We start from the raw sequence: 17192 nt of genomic DNA, 5'->3' as shown, positions 1-17192 counted from the left end.
AACAGAGCCGTAATGTCAACACTTTTATGAAACAAATTGTAGATCCAAAATGAATTATCAAGTATCTACACACAAAGTCGTAAAACCGAGTATTCAATAAAGGTACGTGTGTTGATATAAAAGGATTGATTAATACCGAGTAACACATACCAAGAGTAGAGATGGGCGGGCGGTATGAGATAAGGAATTTAAGAAGGGAAGTACGAGAAAATTAATAAGTGGTTTAAACAAGGGAAAATTTAGTGATGAAAGCCATGCAGAGAAACTTACATCCAGGTAGTTGAATTATTTTTAAAAAGGAGGTTTTTAATGAAGTCAACTATATATAAAAACAGTTGGGAAGTAATGTCAAGTCAATTTAATGATAGGGAGTAGTAGATAGGTACAAACTGTAGATTGTACAACGGCTATTTACTTACTACACTAGTTCAAACTCTGGCATAAAAGGTTACATTCCCAAGCTGATGAGATGATATAATTCCTATCTGTCTTTGAAAATAGCGATTTAACAATCATACCCTAGTCCTTGGTCGGTCATGTGGATGACAACTAGCTTAGGGTCTCATATTTTCTGCATCGCTTCTTATAAGGCAAATACGGAGTAAAAGTATCAAAGTAATGTTTTCATAAACTCTAATTTGGCGAAGTATTTGGCGGAGTAAACGGGTTTGATTCCAAGTCTTGGGTACTACCCTTTAAGATTTTAACCAATTAAGCTAGTTGATCATTCATAATAGACCTCCTATATTTATAGACCTTTTTCAAAAACAATTTTATCAGGGTATCAAACACCCCTAAATTCTTCTACCACTGTTAATCTCTTCTCCTTTCATCTCGACAATTTATTTTTAAAATTTCTCTCATGGCCTAAGAATTTATCTTGAAACTGAAGCCAAAATTTTAAGAGAATTGAATTTCCCAAAAATCATTTTTCATTTTGGGACAATGGATTACTTAAAACTGAAGCCAAATTCATTTACAATAACTCTAACTAACTCTCATCAGTCAACAACCTCCTCACATTTACATCTCCAAACTACCATTCCTTGACCTTCCTACTCTTCCATAACTAATTCTTATATTGCTCATTAACTTAGTAACTAAAATACCATTAACCAGTGTAAAAATGACAAGGACTAAACTTTTAATACTACTCTTCCCTAACTAATTCTGATATTAATATTCGCCAACTAATATTTTAGTATTTATATTCATTGTTTACAATTTAAATCATTAATTTCTCAATAAACTTTTTTTTACGATTTTTTTAATACTATGGTAAGGTTAATTAGGCCCCAGTCGAAGGCTCCTATCATGGGAGCCCTGGCTAGCAATGCCTGAGGGATAGGGGGAAGGGATTTGTTCACGGTGGGCTTGAATCTTGCACCTCGAGGATGCGAGACAACCCCTAGGCCACTCCACCAGGAGGTCTTCCTCATTAGTTTCTTAATACATGTAACAAATTCACCTTTGCACAATTTATTTTGTTACCTTTCAGTATACTTTTAACTTTTTTTTTTTCAACATAAAAATCAAAGGCTTTGGGAGTGCTGCAAAAACAGCATTAAGATCCATGCTGGAAATACTTTTAACTAATAGATCAAAAATTAATAGTCATGTTAATTATAGTTCGATTATTACTAAAAATTTTACTCACAATTATGTTAATGATATTAACAGCTAGAGTTGTGCAGTTGACATTTTGACAAACATGAAAGTTAAACCGATTACATGTACAGCAGAGTATATTACTATGGTTAGTTTTGACAAGTACTTCTATAACTTTCGGTGGCCAATAAATGCATCTATTACTCTTAACCTATCTTTCAATCCAGTATTATAAAATGACACATTGATCAATTCAATTAATGCTAAATCTCATTAATCAGCCACTTCATCAACGTGCAATACAAAAGTACAAAACACTTCTTAAAAGATAGACATGAATAATGAATGTCTTTAAAATAATGAAATACAGTCTTTAACAAAAACATTATGAGCAACAGTTACCAAACAAATTAAGAACTTGTTCTCTTCAACTTATTTCAGATGCTTATTACTTATTCATTAATAAATTCAGATCATATCAGAAAGATTCTGATCAGAACTTTTGATTATCATTTACTTATTGCTAAATATCGTTAATTGCGTATTAAATTTTGTTATAAAAATTATATATTTAAAAAGTTTATTTTGAGACGAATCTAACAAGATCGATTTTAATAATATTTTTCTTTATAGATTAGTATTAAAAATGCGGTCAAAGTTTAGTCAAATTGTTAAACCAGATCAAACCAGACAAGATCAGAAAAATTCAAATCAGACCTTAAAAAATTCAAACCAAATCTACTTATTTCAGGTGAAGAGAACAAGTCCTTAAGTTGGATAATACTAATATCATCAAGTTAAACCAAAATTAACACAATTTGAATTCGAGTTATTTAATAATAAGGTCAAAAATAGATAAGTATGAGTCATTAAGTCACTCCACTCTCACAACAATTGTGATACCGTCCAATATAAGGCTTTGTCAGAAAATTAAACAAATCATTACTCGTATAAACAAAATTACTTTAAAGCTCACAGAACTCATAACGATTTTTGAACGTTCAGCCTTAGTTTTAACTTTTAAGAGGCATGAGGTGCACCAAGGCACAAGGTGAAGGTGCGCATCTTAAGAGGTGAGGTGCTAACTCTCGCACCTGACTAGAGATTAAAAAATATTTCTTTTCGCATGTAGAACTCACTCAGGTACCTTTGGATAAAAACACTCATTTAGAGGCTAAACAGAGTATTGAATTTTCCGGAATCATAAATCTCACACAACACTGCCAAATCTAAGGTGACTAGCTACAAAGCTACAATGTCTTAATAGGCATTTAGGGTTTGTTCTCATTGACTGAACTGAACTCAATTGAACTGAGCTGAACTGAAATGAATATTTTATAAGAGAAGGAAATTAGGAGCTAAACTGAACTGAAGTGAATTGAGCTGAACTGAATTTCAACATAAGATAACAGACCCTTAGACAGTAGAATCACATGACACATTCCAAGTCAAGGAATTTCGATAACTCAATAGTCAAATCATAATTAACAGGTCCGGAATCATCTCATTAAAAAAGATAATTATAATGCAAAATGCTATTACAGATCAGCTGGTGTATGCAATATAATATAGCATGATTGCATGAATAGGAAGAGACAGAAAATTAAAGCATTCTATCTAATTAGATACGTAAACGGTCCACTCACCAGAAAATATGATCTCTAGTGTTCTTCTAGAAACAATTGCCAACACCACAAAATCTGTAGTTAACTGTGCATGCTTATCACAAAATTGCATTCCTGCAATAATATAATCAAGTCAAGGAAAGCAATCAAGCATTAGCTTATTAGGGAGTACCTACGCTAAGCATACTAAAACTACTTTCATTCACACAAAAAATTAAGCCTATTTGATCTTATTCGAATTTATTTTAGTTGCTGAATGGTATCTGAATATATTTTATACAATTATTCAAATTTGATTGAGAATTTTCCGAAAGTCCCTCTTTTGAAGGTGAAGAACAAAGCCTAACATGCTTAACAGCAACATGTAACGCAGGAAATAAAAACTCATGAAAAACACAAGTTATAAGGATGCAAAAAAAATGTATCTAAGAAAATTTTCAGCAGTGCTCAAGCTCAACCAACTAAAAAAAAACGTCCACATTTAATCATTAATATGTTAAGCTTTCCCATATCACTAACAGATTAAATCCTGCACAGAACTATATTGGTACAATAGAATTGTATACTTTTTATTTTATGAAGAATAGTTGTAGTATTATAGCTCAATCCGTTATGCAAATTTGTAATTCTCAACCAAATGCGATCCTTTAATAAGGGATAAAGTATCATATACAACACAGTACAGAAGGCTTTTGACACAGGTGAAATATAGTTTCAACTTTCAAGAATTTAAAGGACCTTTTGCTAACACTTCAGCAAGGAAAAATTCAAGGGTTGGTCCTTCCATTCAAGCAAAATATAATGGAGGTTGTTGCTCCATATAGTCATCTTAGATATCAATTTTGGACTAAGATAGTGAGCACACCCTCAATGCAAACAAATGGCTTGTTTATTCCATGATGACTGATGACTGTTTTTATTCATCCGATGCAAAAAATCAAAGTGGGTCCAACCATTTAATTCCTAATATAATGTTGATAAGATGTCTTTTTTAAAGGTACACAAATTAGACAAGGCATTGAAAAGGAACACCATATAATGAGTCTTGATAACTGGGAAAAAAAAATATTATTGAGTCATTGATGCATCAGATATGGATGAGAAGTTGACCCACAGCTTCTAATTATAGTATAGTTTAAAATGGATGGAGAAAAAGGCTTACTAATAGCTTTCTTCCTCTCCAGCAGGAGTTCCTCGGGCACCATACTCAGTTAGAGTACACTCTCAGGAAAGCAACACCTTCAATCAAACTTTCCCGGCTTACTTATGCAGCCAACAGATGTTCCTTTACGGTGGTGAACCGATCCCTGGGCATATTTTCATAATTAAACACCAAAACGCAATGCATGTCTCTATGTTTGACAAGCATTATAATATGCTCCAAGCATCACACCAAATTAAGTCCTACTCCTACAAACACAACAACATCATTAGTTTTCCGTGTAATTGAGCATAACCTACAAGGCTACAAACAACTCCATATGCACTAACTATCAGAACTAAGATCATTTTGACAAAGAAAAGCACTATTACTTAAGGTTTAGCCAAAAAATAAAAAGACTTCTGGAGTCTAGTTGAAGGCAAAGTTTTGCAGCAATTAGTATATGAAAACCACAGTAAATATGAGTGACCATTGTAGATCATTTTTGTCAATGACCGAGCCATATAACTATCCAGACAATCAGTCATGCAAATTACAGAAGAGACTTTTGACGCGATTGAAGTTCACCCAACTTATAAAATTATGTGGCATCTGTAAAAGAATAAAAGATAAACATATAAGTAGTTTATAACTGGACATATCAGAAAATGTAATTTACACTGCAGCATACTATCTAAGTAAAATGGAAACTCTATTAGTCGAAAATATTTCTGCTAATGAGTATCATGCTGAATAAGGAGCCAGAGCAAACAGCAAAAGAAGAAACAAAGTTCCAACTTTTAAATAGAAAACTCATCAATCATCCCATCTATAAAATAGAAAAATCAAAATTAAAAATATCGAACTGCAAGTAGAATTGTCCATTATGCCAACATTGTCAAGCCCTTGAGAGTTGAGACTAGACAAAGCCAAAATTCTTCACTCCAACCTTAGCCCAAACGACAAGAAGTTTATAAATCCTGGACACATACCCCTTTCCTGGTTTCTTCCCATAGGTCAGCAATGTAGGCAGTCAAGGCATCTAATTGACACTAATATTACGATTTTTACTCCTCAAGAAAATCTCTTCTTCATCTCTTTTTGCAATGACAAATGAACTGCCAAAAATGGATCATGTAAGCTGCAGTTGGCAGCCAAACTATGGTTGACTGCTTGGTAATCGGTATGGTGGACAGAGGGTATTGGTTATTGGCTAGGTCCAAATATTGGGTGCACATAAAGGTTTTAAACAATAAATAGATTAAGGGATGAATTTTTAGATAGAATCTGTATCAGCCAGGAAAGATTGTTGAAAACAGGATTTCTTTCTTGGTTATCTAGTACAAAGCAATGCAAGCAATTAGTGTCTGCACATAAAATATAAACTTGATGTTTCTCTCATAAGGAGTACATAAAGAGCAATATGCCAAAAACGTCTATCTCTTTGTTTGGAAATAATAGCTACATACACTGTGGTAGAATGTCCAAAAAAATATACTTTGTAGCAATTACTTTTCTTGAAATATAGTTTTGACTTTTGAGTAATATGTTGATACATATGTTTACTAATGAAAGTAAAAGGCACTGCCAAAATGCTTTCAGATACATCAATACTCTGCATTAGTTTAATTGTCAGGCACCATCGATCAACAAGGATGTTTCTGCAGCAGGACGCGTTCAAACTGAGCCCCGCCATAAGGGCTTCGGACCATATTCTTCTACACTCCTAGGATATTGAAAAAGGAAAGTTCTAACTATAAAAAGAGGATAGGAAAATGATGGATAGCTTGAGATTATGAATAGGTTCAAAGAATTCAAACAATGTGTCAGGATATAAAATAAAAAAAAAAAATTACAAAGGATACTCCCTTACAGCATTACCTACTATTATTTCAACTAAAACTACTGCTTCAACTTCTTTAGCAAGTATTTTAACCAATACCTTTAACGAGCTACATATTACTATCCATCTGTTTTGAGAATTTTAGAAGCGCCAACATCTGCACTATCTATGTTAATCTGAGCACAATTGAGAGAGAGAATCTAGAGAGAGAAACAAATGAAAGAATTTGTGTGTTTTATTATTTCTGAATAAATGAAATAATACAGGGGAAAGGTATTTATAATATACCAACAACTAACTAACTACCATCTGTACAAAAGTGAATGTGCTGACTCAGCAAGCACTAATAACAAATTCTGTTACAAACGATTGTGCTCGAGTGTAGGATAACTATCCTGCACCACACTTGTATCATTATAACCAACACCCCCCCGCAAGCTAGGAAGGGGTGAAACCATGCCTAGCTTGGTAAGCAAATAATTGAACTGAGAAGAAGGTAAGATCTTTGTGAAGATATCTGCTAGCTGTTCTGAAGTAGGCAAATAGACAAGTTGTAGCAGACCTTCCAAAACTTTGTCACGAGTGAAGTGACAATCGATTTCTATGTGCTTGGTTCTAGCATGTAGCACTGGATTTCGAGCAATATGAAGAGCACTCTGATTGTCACAATGCAGTGTGACAGGTCTCAGATCAATAACACCAAGCTCTTCTAGTAATCTAACAATCCAAGTAATATCAGAAGCTGCAGAAGCCATAGCACGATATTCAGCTTCAGAACTTGACTTAGTCCCCTGCTTCTTGCTTTTCCAACTAATGGGAGATTTACCAAGCAACAAAATATACCCTGAAACAAATCTCCTTGTGTCTGAACAAGAACCCCAATCATTGTCAGAAAAAGCTTCCAAACTGATCTTATCAGTGGCTTGTAACAAGATCCCTTGTCCTGCAGTACCAGCAATGTACCTTAGTGTATGCAGTAAAGCTTGATAGTGAGGATCTCTGGGACTCTGCATGAATTGACTGAGTGTCTGGACAGTATAAGAGATGTCTGGTCTAGTGTGAGACAGAAAGTTCAACTTGCCCACTAAACACCTGTAAAGCTCAGGATCTTTAAACAATGCACCATCAGAATCATTAAACTTCAGATGAATTGGAAGTGGTGAAACAGCAGGCTTAAGATCTGTAATCCCTGCTAACTGCAGAAGCTCCTTAGTGAATTTATGCTGACATAAAGTGATCCCATCAGAAGTATAACCAACTTCTAGTCCCAGAAAATAACTCAACTTCCCTAAATCTTTGATGCCAAACAAAGAATCTAGGTGTTGTTTCAGAGAAAGAATACTAGCCTTGTCTGTCCCAGTTAGTATCATATCATCAACATAAACAACTGCTAGTGTAATATGTCCATGACCCTTCTTAATGAAGAGAGAGTAATCATACTTGCTCTGCTTGAAACCTAGAGACAATAGCTCCTCATACAACTTTGCAAACCACTTGAGGCTTGCTTTAAGCCATAAAGAGATTTAGTGAGTTTGCATACAAGATTGCTTGGATTATGTAAACCTTCTGGAGCCTTCATGTAAATTGCCATGAAGAAAGGCATTATTCACATCAAGTTGTGAAATATCCCAGACAAGCTGCCAATGCCAAAATACACCTAATGGTCTCCATTTTAACCACTGGTGAAAATGTTTCAGTGTAATCTATGCCATACTTTTGAGAATAACCCTTAGCCACCAAACGAGCTTTATACCTTTCAATAGAGCCATCTACATTCCTTTTGATCTTGAATACCCATTTGCAACCAATGGGTTTCTTGCCTGGAGGTAAAGGAACAAGATCCCAGGTATGGTTTACTGTCAAAGCTTGAAGCTCCTTTTCCATAGCACCAACCCAATGAGGATTCTGAACAGCCTCTTTATATGAACTAGGTTCTGTTTCTTCTGATGACTTAGCAATAAAAGCTTTCTGTCTCACATGAAGATTACCATAATGCACCAAATTACACCAGTGTTTAGATACATGAGCAACCTTGGTACTAGTAGATTTAGTGTTTGGGAGTTGAAGATAAAAATCAGAAAATCTTTTGGGAATAGAGGTAGGTCTAGAAGAAACCCTAGGCATATTTTGAATGGATTGTACAGTAGCTGGTGAATGAGGTGTAATGAGATCTGAAATTCCAGCAAAAGAATCAGATGAAGAAGAAGAAGAATGAGGAGGAGAAGAAGAATGTGACTGAGGAATTGGAAAACTAGAATGAGTGTGAGAATGAGAAGATGGAAGATTTACTGGTGTAAAAATATCAGGAAAATCATGGAAAGAAATATTATCAAGAGGTGTGGAAGAGGGAAGAAAATTTTGAAATTGTGGTGTGGAATATGTGGAAGGATCAGCTGGCTGTGAATGGTGAAAAGGGAAAAAATTTTCATGAAAAACAAGATCTGTGGAAACTGTAACTTTTCTAGTTTCCAGATTCAAAACTTTGTAACCTTTTTGGGAAGGAGAATATCCAAGAAAAACAGAAAGAATTGCTCTTGGATCAAATTTTCCTCTGTTTTGTTTCAAAGTTGAAACAAAACAAAGACAACTAAACACTTTTAAGTCATCTAGGTGGACTCCCAAATAAAACCTCATGAGAAGAAATATAAGAAAGAACCTTAAGAGGTGTCCTATTAATAATGTGGACAGCACATAGAACACACTCTCCCCAAAAATGAGCAAGCACTCTAGATTGGAAATACAAGCTTCTAGCAACCTCCAAAATATGCTTATGCTTTCTCTCTACAACTCCATTTTGTTGTGGAGTATCAACACAACTCTTTTGCACAACAATCCCCTAAGAATTATAAAATTGGAGCATATCTCCCTCAGTTAATTCCTTAGCATTGTCACTCCTAACAGCCATAACCTTAGTATTGAACTGAGTCTCAACATATGAAACAAAATTCTGAATGACAGTCACAACATCAGACTTGAATTTGATCAAATGAATCCAAGTATGTCTAGTAAAATCATCCACTATTGTGAGAAACAACTTACAACCATTATGGTTTGAAATGGACAAAGGTCCCCAAACATCAACATGAATCAACTGAAAAGGAATAGTAGAAACAGAAGTACTAGTGGGAAAAGGAAGCCTAAGCTGCTGCTAGATGCAACTGTCAAGAGCCTTTACATCAATATCACCCCTTATTCTCCTCAATTTGTCTAAGGGAATATGTCCCAACCTCAAATGCCACAATTTGGCTTTATCTATACTTGATAAAGAAGAAAAGACATTACAAGAAACAGAAACCACATGTTTATTGTCACTAGAGGAATCTGAACTGAAAGCTGACTTGGTCTGAGGAACTTCTAAGCAATACAGACCATGTTTGAGATCACCAAGAGGCAACTGTTGGGTCATGTGAGTGCCCTGAATGACACAAGAATCATGAGAAAAAGACACTGAACAATTCAAGTCCACACACAATTTATGTACTGATATCAGATTGAGCTGAAAATCAGGTACATAAAGAACATTTTAAGAATGATTTTATCAGTTAATCTCACTTCACCTACATGAGTGACATTAACTGTGCTACCATCGGTATAGTGATTGTACTATCAAGATCAGTCACTGTTTTATAAGAAGTAAACACATCCAAACTATGGCAAATGTGGTCAGTGTCACCACTATCTATGATCCACATAGAAGGAAGAAATGACATAAGGCAGAATTTACCTGCAAAGAAAGCAGATCCTCTAGAGGATGGGTCTTTAGAACTCTCTCTCTTATCAGTTTGATCTTGTATCTTGTATCTGTTGCTGCCTAGTCAACATAGACATCAACTTGTTACAGTGCTCTACAGCCATTTGTGGAGTTATCACTTCATCATTAGGAGGAGAAAGTTGTGATGATTGATCAGAATCTGATTCACCATTGTGAGGAAGGTGTGCTGCTCTTTTGTTGCTGTTGTTATAACCATTTTGAACAAATCCTTTGTTTCTAGTATTGTTCCAAACATTCCAACCAGGTGGATACCCATGCAACTTGAAACATTTGTCAATTCCATGCCCTGAGACCTTGCAGTGATCACAGAACCACTGTCTTTTGTTACCAACTGTCATGTTGTTCTGAGGTTTATTGCCAGTAAAATTACCGGAAGGATTCTGTGTGGAAGATTTGTCATAAGACTTATCATAAAACTTCCTTCCAGCAACAAAAGCCATTTGTTCTTGATTACTAGGAAAACTCTCACTCACTTCCTTATGCTTCTCCTCTTGCATACACAATCTATAGGCAATCGAAATAGTAGGAAGTGGCTGCATCATCAATATATTGGTTCTGACCATAGAGTACTTATCATTCAACTTCATCAAGAACATCATAAGTCTTTGATCCTGCTGAATCTGGAGCATCTTCTTAGTGATTAAACAAGTACAATTAGCACAAGAACATATTGGCAAAGGCTCATTACTATCCATCTCATCCCAAACTGATTTCATCTTAGTAAAGAAGACAGAAACAGATTCATTCTGACCTTGCTGCAACTCAGCTTGATGCAAAGCATATTGTTGAGTAGTAGAGGTATGACCAAATCTCTCCTCTAAGTCATCCCAGAGGTCTTTAGCAGACTTACAAAACCAGACACTCTTAGCTATACTCTTCTCCAAAGCAAATAGCAACCATCCTAACACCAAATCATTGCATCTACACCAAGCCTTATGATTTGGATCATCAGAAGGGGGTTTCACAACACTTCCATCAATAAAACCTAATTTGTTTCGAGAAGATAAACTCAATAGAATCGATCTCTTCCAATCACTAAAACCTCTACCATCAAATAAATCAGCAACTAGTGTTCTATTCGAAGCATCTGAGGGATGAATGTAGTAAATACTACCAGGAACAGCAGTAGGATCAAGTATAGTATTCTCAACCATTTTCAATCAAACAATAGATCTCAAAGAAATTCACATGCAACAACTCAAGAAGATTCACAGGAATGCAGAAATCCTCCAAAAATCCGTCAAATCAGCAGAAATACAACAATCAACCAGAAAAACCTCAAGAATCAATCAAGAAACAAATCAAGTACTCCAATAAGGAGTAATACACAATTCACCAGCTCAAACCACAAGGATTAACAATCAAAACGCAGAATCAACAAACAACCTCAGCAATCAATAACGAAATTCAGCAGAAATTTCGATATTATAAAACAACACAATTCCTCAATCAACAAATCAGAAGCTCAATTAATCGGAAAAATGACGATCGAAATCATACCACAAAATTGCAAGAAAAATCTCCAGAAAATTGCAGAACAACTCGCAACATTCGCAACAACAGCAACACGAAGATGAAGCAAACATCAACAAGATCAACGAAGAAAAGATCGCGGAAAAACAGCCATGATCGGCTCTGATACCATGTTAATCTGAGCACAATTGAGAGAGAGAATCTAGAGAGAGAAACAAATGAAAGAATTTGTGTGTTTTATTATTTCTGAATAAATGAAATAATACAGGGGAAAGGTACTTATAATATACCAACAACTAACTAACTACCATCTGTACAAAAGTGAATGTGCTGACTCAGCAAGCACTAATAACAAATTCTGTTACAAACGATTGTGCTCGAGTGTAGGATAACTATCCTGCACCACACTTGTATCATTATAACCAACAATCTAACATGGTAAAGATATACCCTAGCATGCACATACATTCAAAGGATGAAAAAATGTGCAATTAGATTGTTGATAGTCATCTATATTATTAAGATTCAATATTTTGCTGTTTTCCTTGACACTGATAACTGCAATCCGGCATGTAATAATGATGTATATTGCACCTTAGCAAAGAGAGTTTCATTAATAGTATAGACCTTTGTCAACCATCATAATCTAAAACTATGACCAAAAAGAACCGGCAAGTCAAAACCCAACAGACAAGGAAAGCTTAAGAAAATGTATTGGCAATTTGGCACCAGACTCTTCCAGCCTACAACTAACAATAGAACCCAGTGTCAGGGATAAGTTAACATAAACACATGAGGCACAGGAGTATTTTATTGAACGATAAATTCTTCATTCCTTTACAGTGATTTCTTTTTTAATTAATAAAAAAAATGATCAGACATGGGATTTGCATAAAGCAGCTATCTCCCTTAAAGAACGGATGTAAAATGCTTTCCACGAATAGAACAATACACTTCTTCTATGGGGAGGTGGGAGAAAGAGAATCAGGATAGTGAATGCGTAACATGAATGAGATTATACATCCTACGCATAATAATAGAGTTTTCACTATTTCAAAAGGTTGAAGATTAAAATATTTAAGATTAAGATCTCCTGTTTATGGGATAAACCTTCTTTCTCCAAGTTTTAATCTATAATACCTAAATAAAAGAATTAGAAAAATATACCTCTTAGCTATTCATACCCATAAACTTTAGTATGGTTGACTACTTGACTCCATATTTTAAAATCAAATACAGATATGGACAGTCAGTATAACATGAGGGGTATGGGCAGGCAATATAGCATGCACCATGGTGCCAAACCAATTAGACATGCATAACTACCATGAGTCATGACTCAACCTATAAAAAATGTCAAGATATACAGATAAAAATGGCAAAAAACTTGGTGCAGCAGTAAATTGCCCCATGGTGAACAATATGAAACTTTTTCATGTCGGGAAATAGCCTCTATATCACTGTGTATTTCAAGGGAAGGGTGTGGGTTATGAATTGTACAGTATATTCTTCCTTCGTAGCCTTACGCTAGCAAACCCTTACAGCCAAAACATCTTTTAATTAACCAGATTATATCAGCATTTCCTCCATCTCTATAATAATTTAGCATAGTCAACAAATCATTCCTCTCAGAATAAAAAGGAAACCAAAGAAAAGCAACTTAGAAAAGTCCATCTTCAGATTTTAACTAAAAATTAGAGTGGACAGGAAGGCATTTCAAAACAGAAAAGTGAATATAAAGCTCAATACAAGATCATAATATCCTTGAAGTTTACCAAGCCTTCCCCAAATTTCCGGGCAACAAGTTTGAAAATACTCACATATTCAATTATTCACATTATCATACATAAGCATCCAATTCCAACAATTTTCAGCTGAATATATGTTCATTGACTCAGATTCATATTTTAAATATATAAATCCATGCAAAGCACAGTTAGTAGGCAATGTTTTTGGAATTTTTCTGGCGGGGATGTTAAGGAAGAGAGGGAGAGAGAAAAAAGATCACCTTGGGGTCTCAGAATTCGGAATCTTCAAGATAAGTTAATCGATCATATCAACCTTCAGATTTCCAATCAGCTTCCATCATTAAAGGACATGATGAAATCATAGGATTTTTGTAAAGCTTAAGATGCTTAAATCAAGTGTGCACACAAACTTCTTCATCATTTTCATCTGCTGTTACTGACAGCCGGCTGTCCTTATCCTTCATAACAGCATTCTGCAGTCCTTGAAGGACATACTTGCAAGTTAAACCATTGGGTGCAAAGCCCGATTTCAGCATTTTATCCTGTAATTCCATCAATTCAGCAGCGCTGCTTTCCTCACTCCTACTCTTAAGAAGCGCATTATAACTATCTGTATGGTAAAGCTGATACTTCATAGCAAGTGAAAGAAGCAAGGATTCAGCTTTATCAGAATTATTTTCTGTACAGTATGCAAATACCAAAGCCCTGCAGATATCATTGTCAGGTTTAAGATCATATAAATCCATTTCTTGCAACAGAACTTCTGCCTCTAAGCACCTTCTCAATCTGCACAAGCAGCTTATTAGATTTGTATAGATGGCTAAACATGGATTAATCTTCCTTTCCAGCATCTTGTTTTTATGCAGCAATGCTTCTTCTAGGTGTTTACTATCACAGAACGATTTAATCAATTTATCATATATCTCCTCATCTGACTGATGACCGTCTTCCAACATTCTATCCAAAAGTTTAACAGCTGCAAATGGATGATTCTCCTGACACAAAGAGATGACCAAGTACTTGTAGATATCAAAAGAAATTGCAACCCCGAACCTTTTAAGCTCCACAACTATATTTAAACACGAATGCAAGCTACCCGCTTTCACAAATCCTTCTACAAGAATCTGACAGGTGAAAGCATCTGGAAGAATCCCCTTTCCAATCATATCATGAAGTAGGAGCCTTGAATTTTTCATCCTTCCTTCTTTGCAGTAGCCATGGATAAGGGAATTATACGACATAATATCCGGAGTCAATCCTCTATCAACCATTCTATGGAAGACTTCATGAGCTTCCTTCAACTTTCCAATCTTACAAAGTCCATTCATCAACGAAGTGTAGGTAACTGTATCAGGAACCACACCCCTCCTATACATTATCTTATACAGATAAAACGCGTCATCCAACCTATGACTTTTGCAATAGCTACCAATAAGTGTATTATAAGTCACAAGGTCAGGCACAAATCCTTCTTCCTCCATCTTCTCCAAAAACTCATTAACCTTGTCCACATTTCGGTCCTTGCACATCACATGAGTAAAAATATTAAACGTACACGTATTCGGGTTAATTCCAATCCTCCACATCTCTTTGTAAAGTTTCCAACATTCATCAACACAATCCACTTTCGAAAGTCCACTTAACAAACAATTAAAAGCCAAAACATGAGGCACATAACCTATCTTAACCATCTTCCTAAACACCCTATAACCTTCCTTAATCAAACCATCTTTCACATAAGCCTTAATAAGCATATCAAACACAACAGGGTCCCAATTACAATCCTCAGAACAAGAAACCAAACACTTAAAAATGTCAATCATTTCACCATTTTCGGACTCGAATCGAATCAATTCTGACAATAATTTCATCCCATGAACAAATTTCCGAGACCAAACCAATATATGAACAATAATACAATAATTTTGATAATTTGGCTTAATACCCAGATCATTTTTTACCCAATTAAAGAAAATAAGAGCAGATTGACACTCACATTGACATCTAAGCAAAACCCTTGAAATTTCTTGGGTCCCCAAATGAGGAATGAGGTCCTGCAATTGATTTGTGAGAAGGGTAGTTTGGAAATTGGGTTGTTTTAGAGCAGAACAAATGAGATTGACTAAATTATTAGGGTTTTGAGTTTCTGGTAGGAATTTGTAAAGGGGGTTTAAGCTGGGTTTTGGGTGAGGAACAGTTGGAGGATTGAATGGGGTTGAAGATGAAGGAATTAGTGCAGATTTAGTACAGTAATTTGAGAGAAGAATTTTTGGGGATGACCAAATTCGATTCATTAGGAGTTTAATTAATAAGTTAACAATCAAATTGCATGAATTTAAATGGTGTAAGAGTTTAGAGTGGGAGAATTTAAGAACAACCTAAGTTAACTCGAAGCCAGAAGAAATGTTGAAATTTGTAGGGTATGTGTTTTTTTTTTTTTTAAACAAGAAGGTCTTATTATGAAAAACTAAACAATGACAACTAGCGCAGTCAAATTTCAAACTGAAACCGTTTAACTGCCCGAAATAAACCGACCCAAATGAGAACCGAACCGATTAGAAACCGTTTACACCGAACCATTAACAACCCGCAACCCGTTTGCACCAAACTGCATATAAACCGAACCGCTTGCAAATCGAATCGTTTATGAACTAGATCGCTTATAAACGAATTGGCTACAAACTGCTTACTATAAAGAGAATATTAAAATCAAGTAAAAAGGTGTTTTAAATGAATTTTAAATATGCACACATGTTTACTACCGATTGAGCATTAAAAAATCGAACTAGTTATAAAGTGAACCAAAAAAGAATCGAACTAGTTATAAACTGAACCGAAAAAGAACCGAATCAGTTTTAAACTGAACCAAAAAAGGACCGAACTAGTTATAAAGTGAACCGAAAAAGAATCGAACTGTTTCTAACCCGAAACCGTTCCCAAGCCGAAACTTTTTGAACCGGGATAAAAACCGTTTACACCGAACCGTTAACAAACCGCAATCCGTCTGCACCGAACCGTTTACTACCCAAACTGTTTACAACCCGAATCGAATTAAAACCGTTCAAGAATAAATCGAAACCGAATCGAACCGGTAACTATTTAAACCGAACTGAAACCGACCCGCGAAACACTTTAACCGTTTTCAAACCGATCCGATTTAATACCGAACCGATTTCAAACCGAATCAAACCCGAACTGTCAAACCGTTTTGACAGTGCTAACGACAACAAATAACCACTACATTAAGTGACAAAAACCTAGGAAGGACCAATGCAAGCAAGCTTCACACAATCTTAGTTGCTACTTACTAGACTGCGGAACAAGAGGCGAAGCCACTCGTGGTTTTGAACCCACACGATCCACCCTACAACTTGTAAGAACTTTATCTCCACACATCTTACCTAACGTCCAGAGACGAGAATGAGAAATAGTCCGTTGTTGGCGATTCAAGCATCTTCAGTAATCAAAAAACATTTTACTTAATATGGGCCCAAGGTTAAATATTGTGTTTACTTCATATGGCGATTCAAGGAAACACAATATGGAATCTTGAGCAAACATTTTACTTCGGTAATCATATTGCACAAGAAGCTAATATCTCACACACTCACACAAACACAAGAGGGAAAGCAGAGAGGAGAAAGGAGAGTCCTCCATAGAAGCTGTCACGGTTTTTAGCTCGATCGGATGGTCAAATGGTGCTCAATCGACCCCAAATTTTGACACAACGTTCATGCCATCCCATACTACATATCAACAGTCGGATTATCGTTTATCCACTTGTTAGTGATGTATATGGAGAATGAGTTGTTCCAAACTTGTTGTTTGATATTGTAGAGCCTCTAGCATTATTATTATTATTGATTAATGGTAGGGATTGGTGCCGGCTTATGGTACTTGTGGTTTTTCCTGGTTTGGTTTCCAAGTATATCTTGGTATGCTTTATTTTATTGCAATTGGGCTATTTATATTTACTTGTTGT

The 17192-nt window shown here is 35.4% G+C and overlaps 3 protein-coding genes across 3 annotated transcripts; all 3 read right to left on the bottom strand.

The window, feature by feature from the left end:
- Positions 1–3066: 3066 nt before the first annotated feature.
- LOC145621500 (uncharacterized) lies at positions 3067–11258 on the bottom strand. Its single transcript, XM_081676230.1, has 3 exons — positions 9942–11258; positions 4396–4643; positions 3067–3347 (listed from the first exon to the last, which is right to left on the bottom strand). The coding sequence occupies exon 1, from the start codon at positions 11141–11143 to the stop codon at positions 9995–9997; it is 1149 nt and encodes a 382-aa protein (XP_081532356.1). The 5' UTR covers positions 11144–11258; the 3' UTR covers positions 3067–3347; positions 4396–4643; positions 9942–9994.
- On the bottom strand, positions 7829–9927 carry LOC145619832 (uncharacterized). The gene is made up of 4 exons (XM_081674524.1): positions 9802–9927; positions 9393–9632; positions 9126–9308; positions 7829–8614 (listed from the first exon to the last, which is right to left on the bottom strand). Exons 1-4 carry the CDS (start codon positions 9925–9927, stop codon positions 7829–7831), a joined length of 1335 nt encoding a protein of 444 aa, XP_081530650.1.
- Positions 11259–13479: 2221 nt separating the features above from the next.
- LOC145619831 (uncharacterized) lies at positions 13480–16771 on the bottom strand. The gene is made up of 2 exons (XM_081674523.1): positions 16724–16771; positions 13480–15588 (listed from the first exon to the last, which is right to left on the bottom strand). Exons 1-2 carry the CDS (start codon positions 16769–16771, stop codon positions 13603–13605), a joined length of 2034 nt encoding a protein of 677 aa, XP_081530649.1. The 3' UTR covers positions 13480–13602.
- Positions 16772–17192: the final 421 nt, after the last annotated feature.

Source organism: Chenopodium album, chromosome 27 (genome assembly GCF_948465745.1).
Source record: "Chenopodium album chromosome 27, dcCheAlbu1.1, whole genome shotgun sequence".
In the NCBI taxonomy this organism is placed as follows: Eukaryota; Viridiplantae; Streptophyta; class Magnoliopsida; order Caryophyllales; family Amaranthaceae; genus Chenopodium; species Chenopodium album.
Note: the sequence above shows the minus strand (reverse complement) of the source record. Positions and strands in the feature narration are given on the sequence as shown.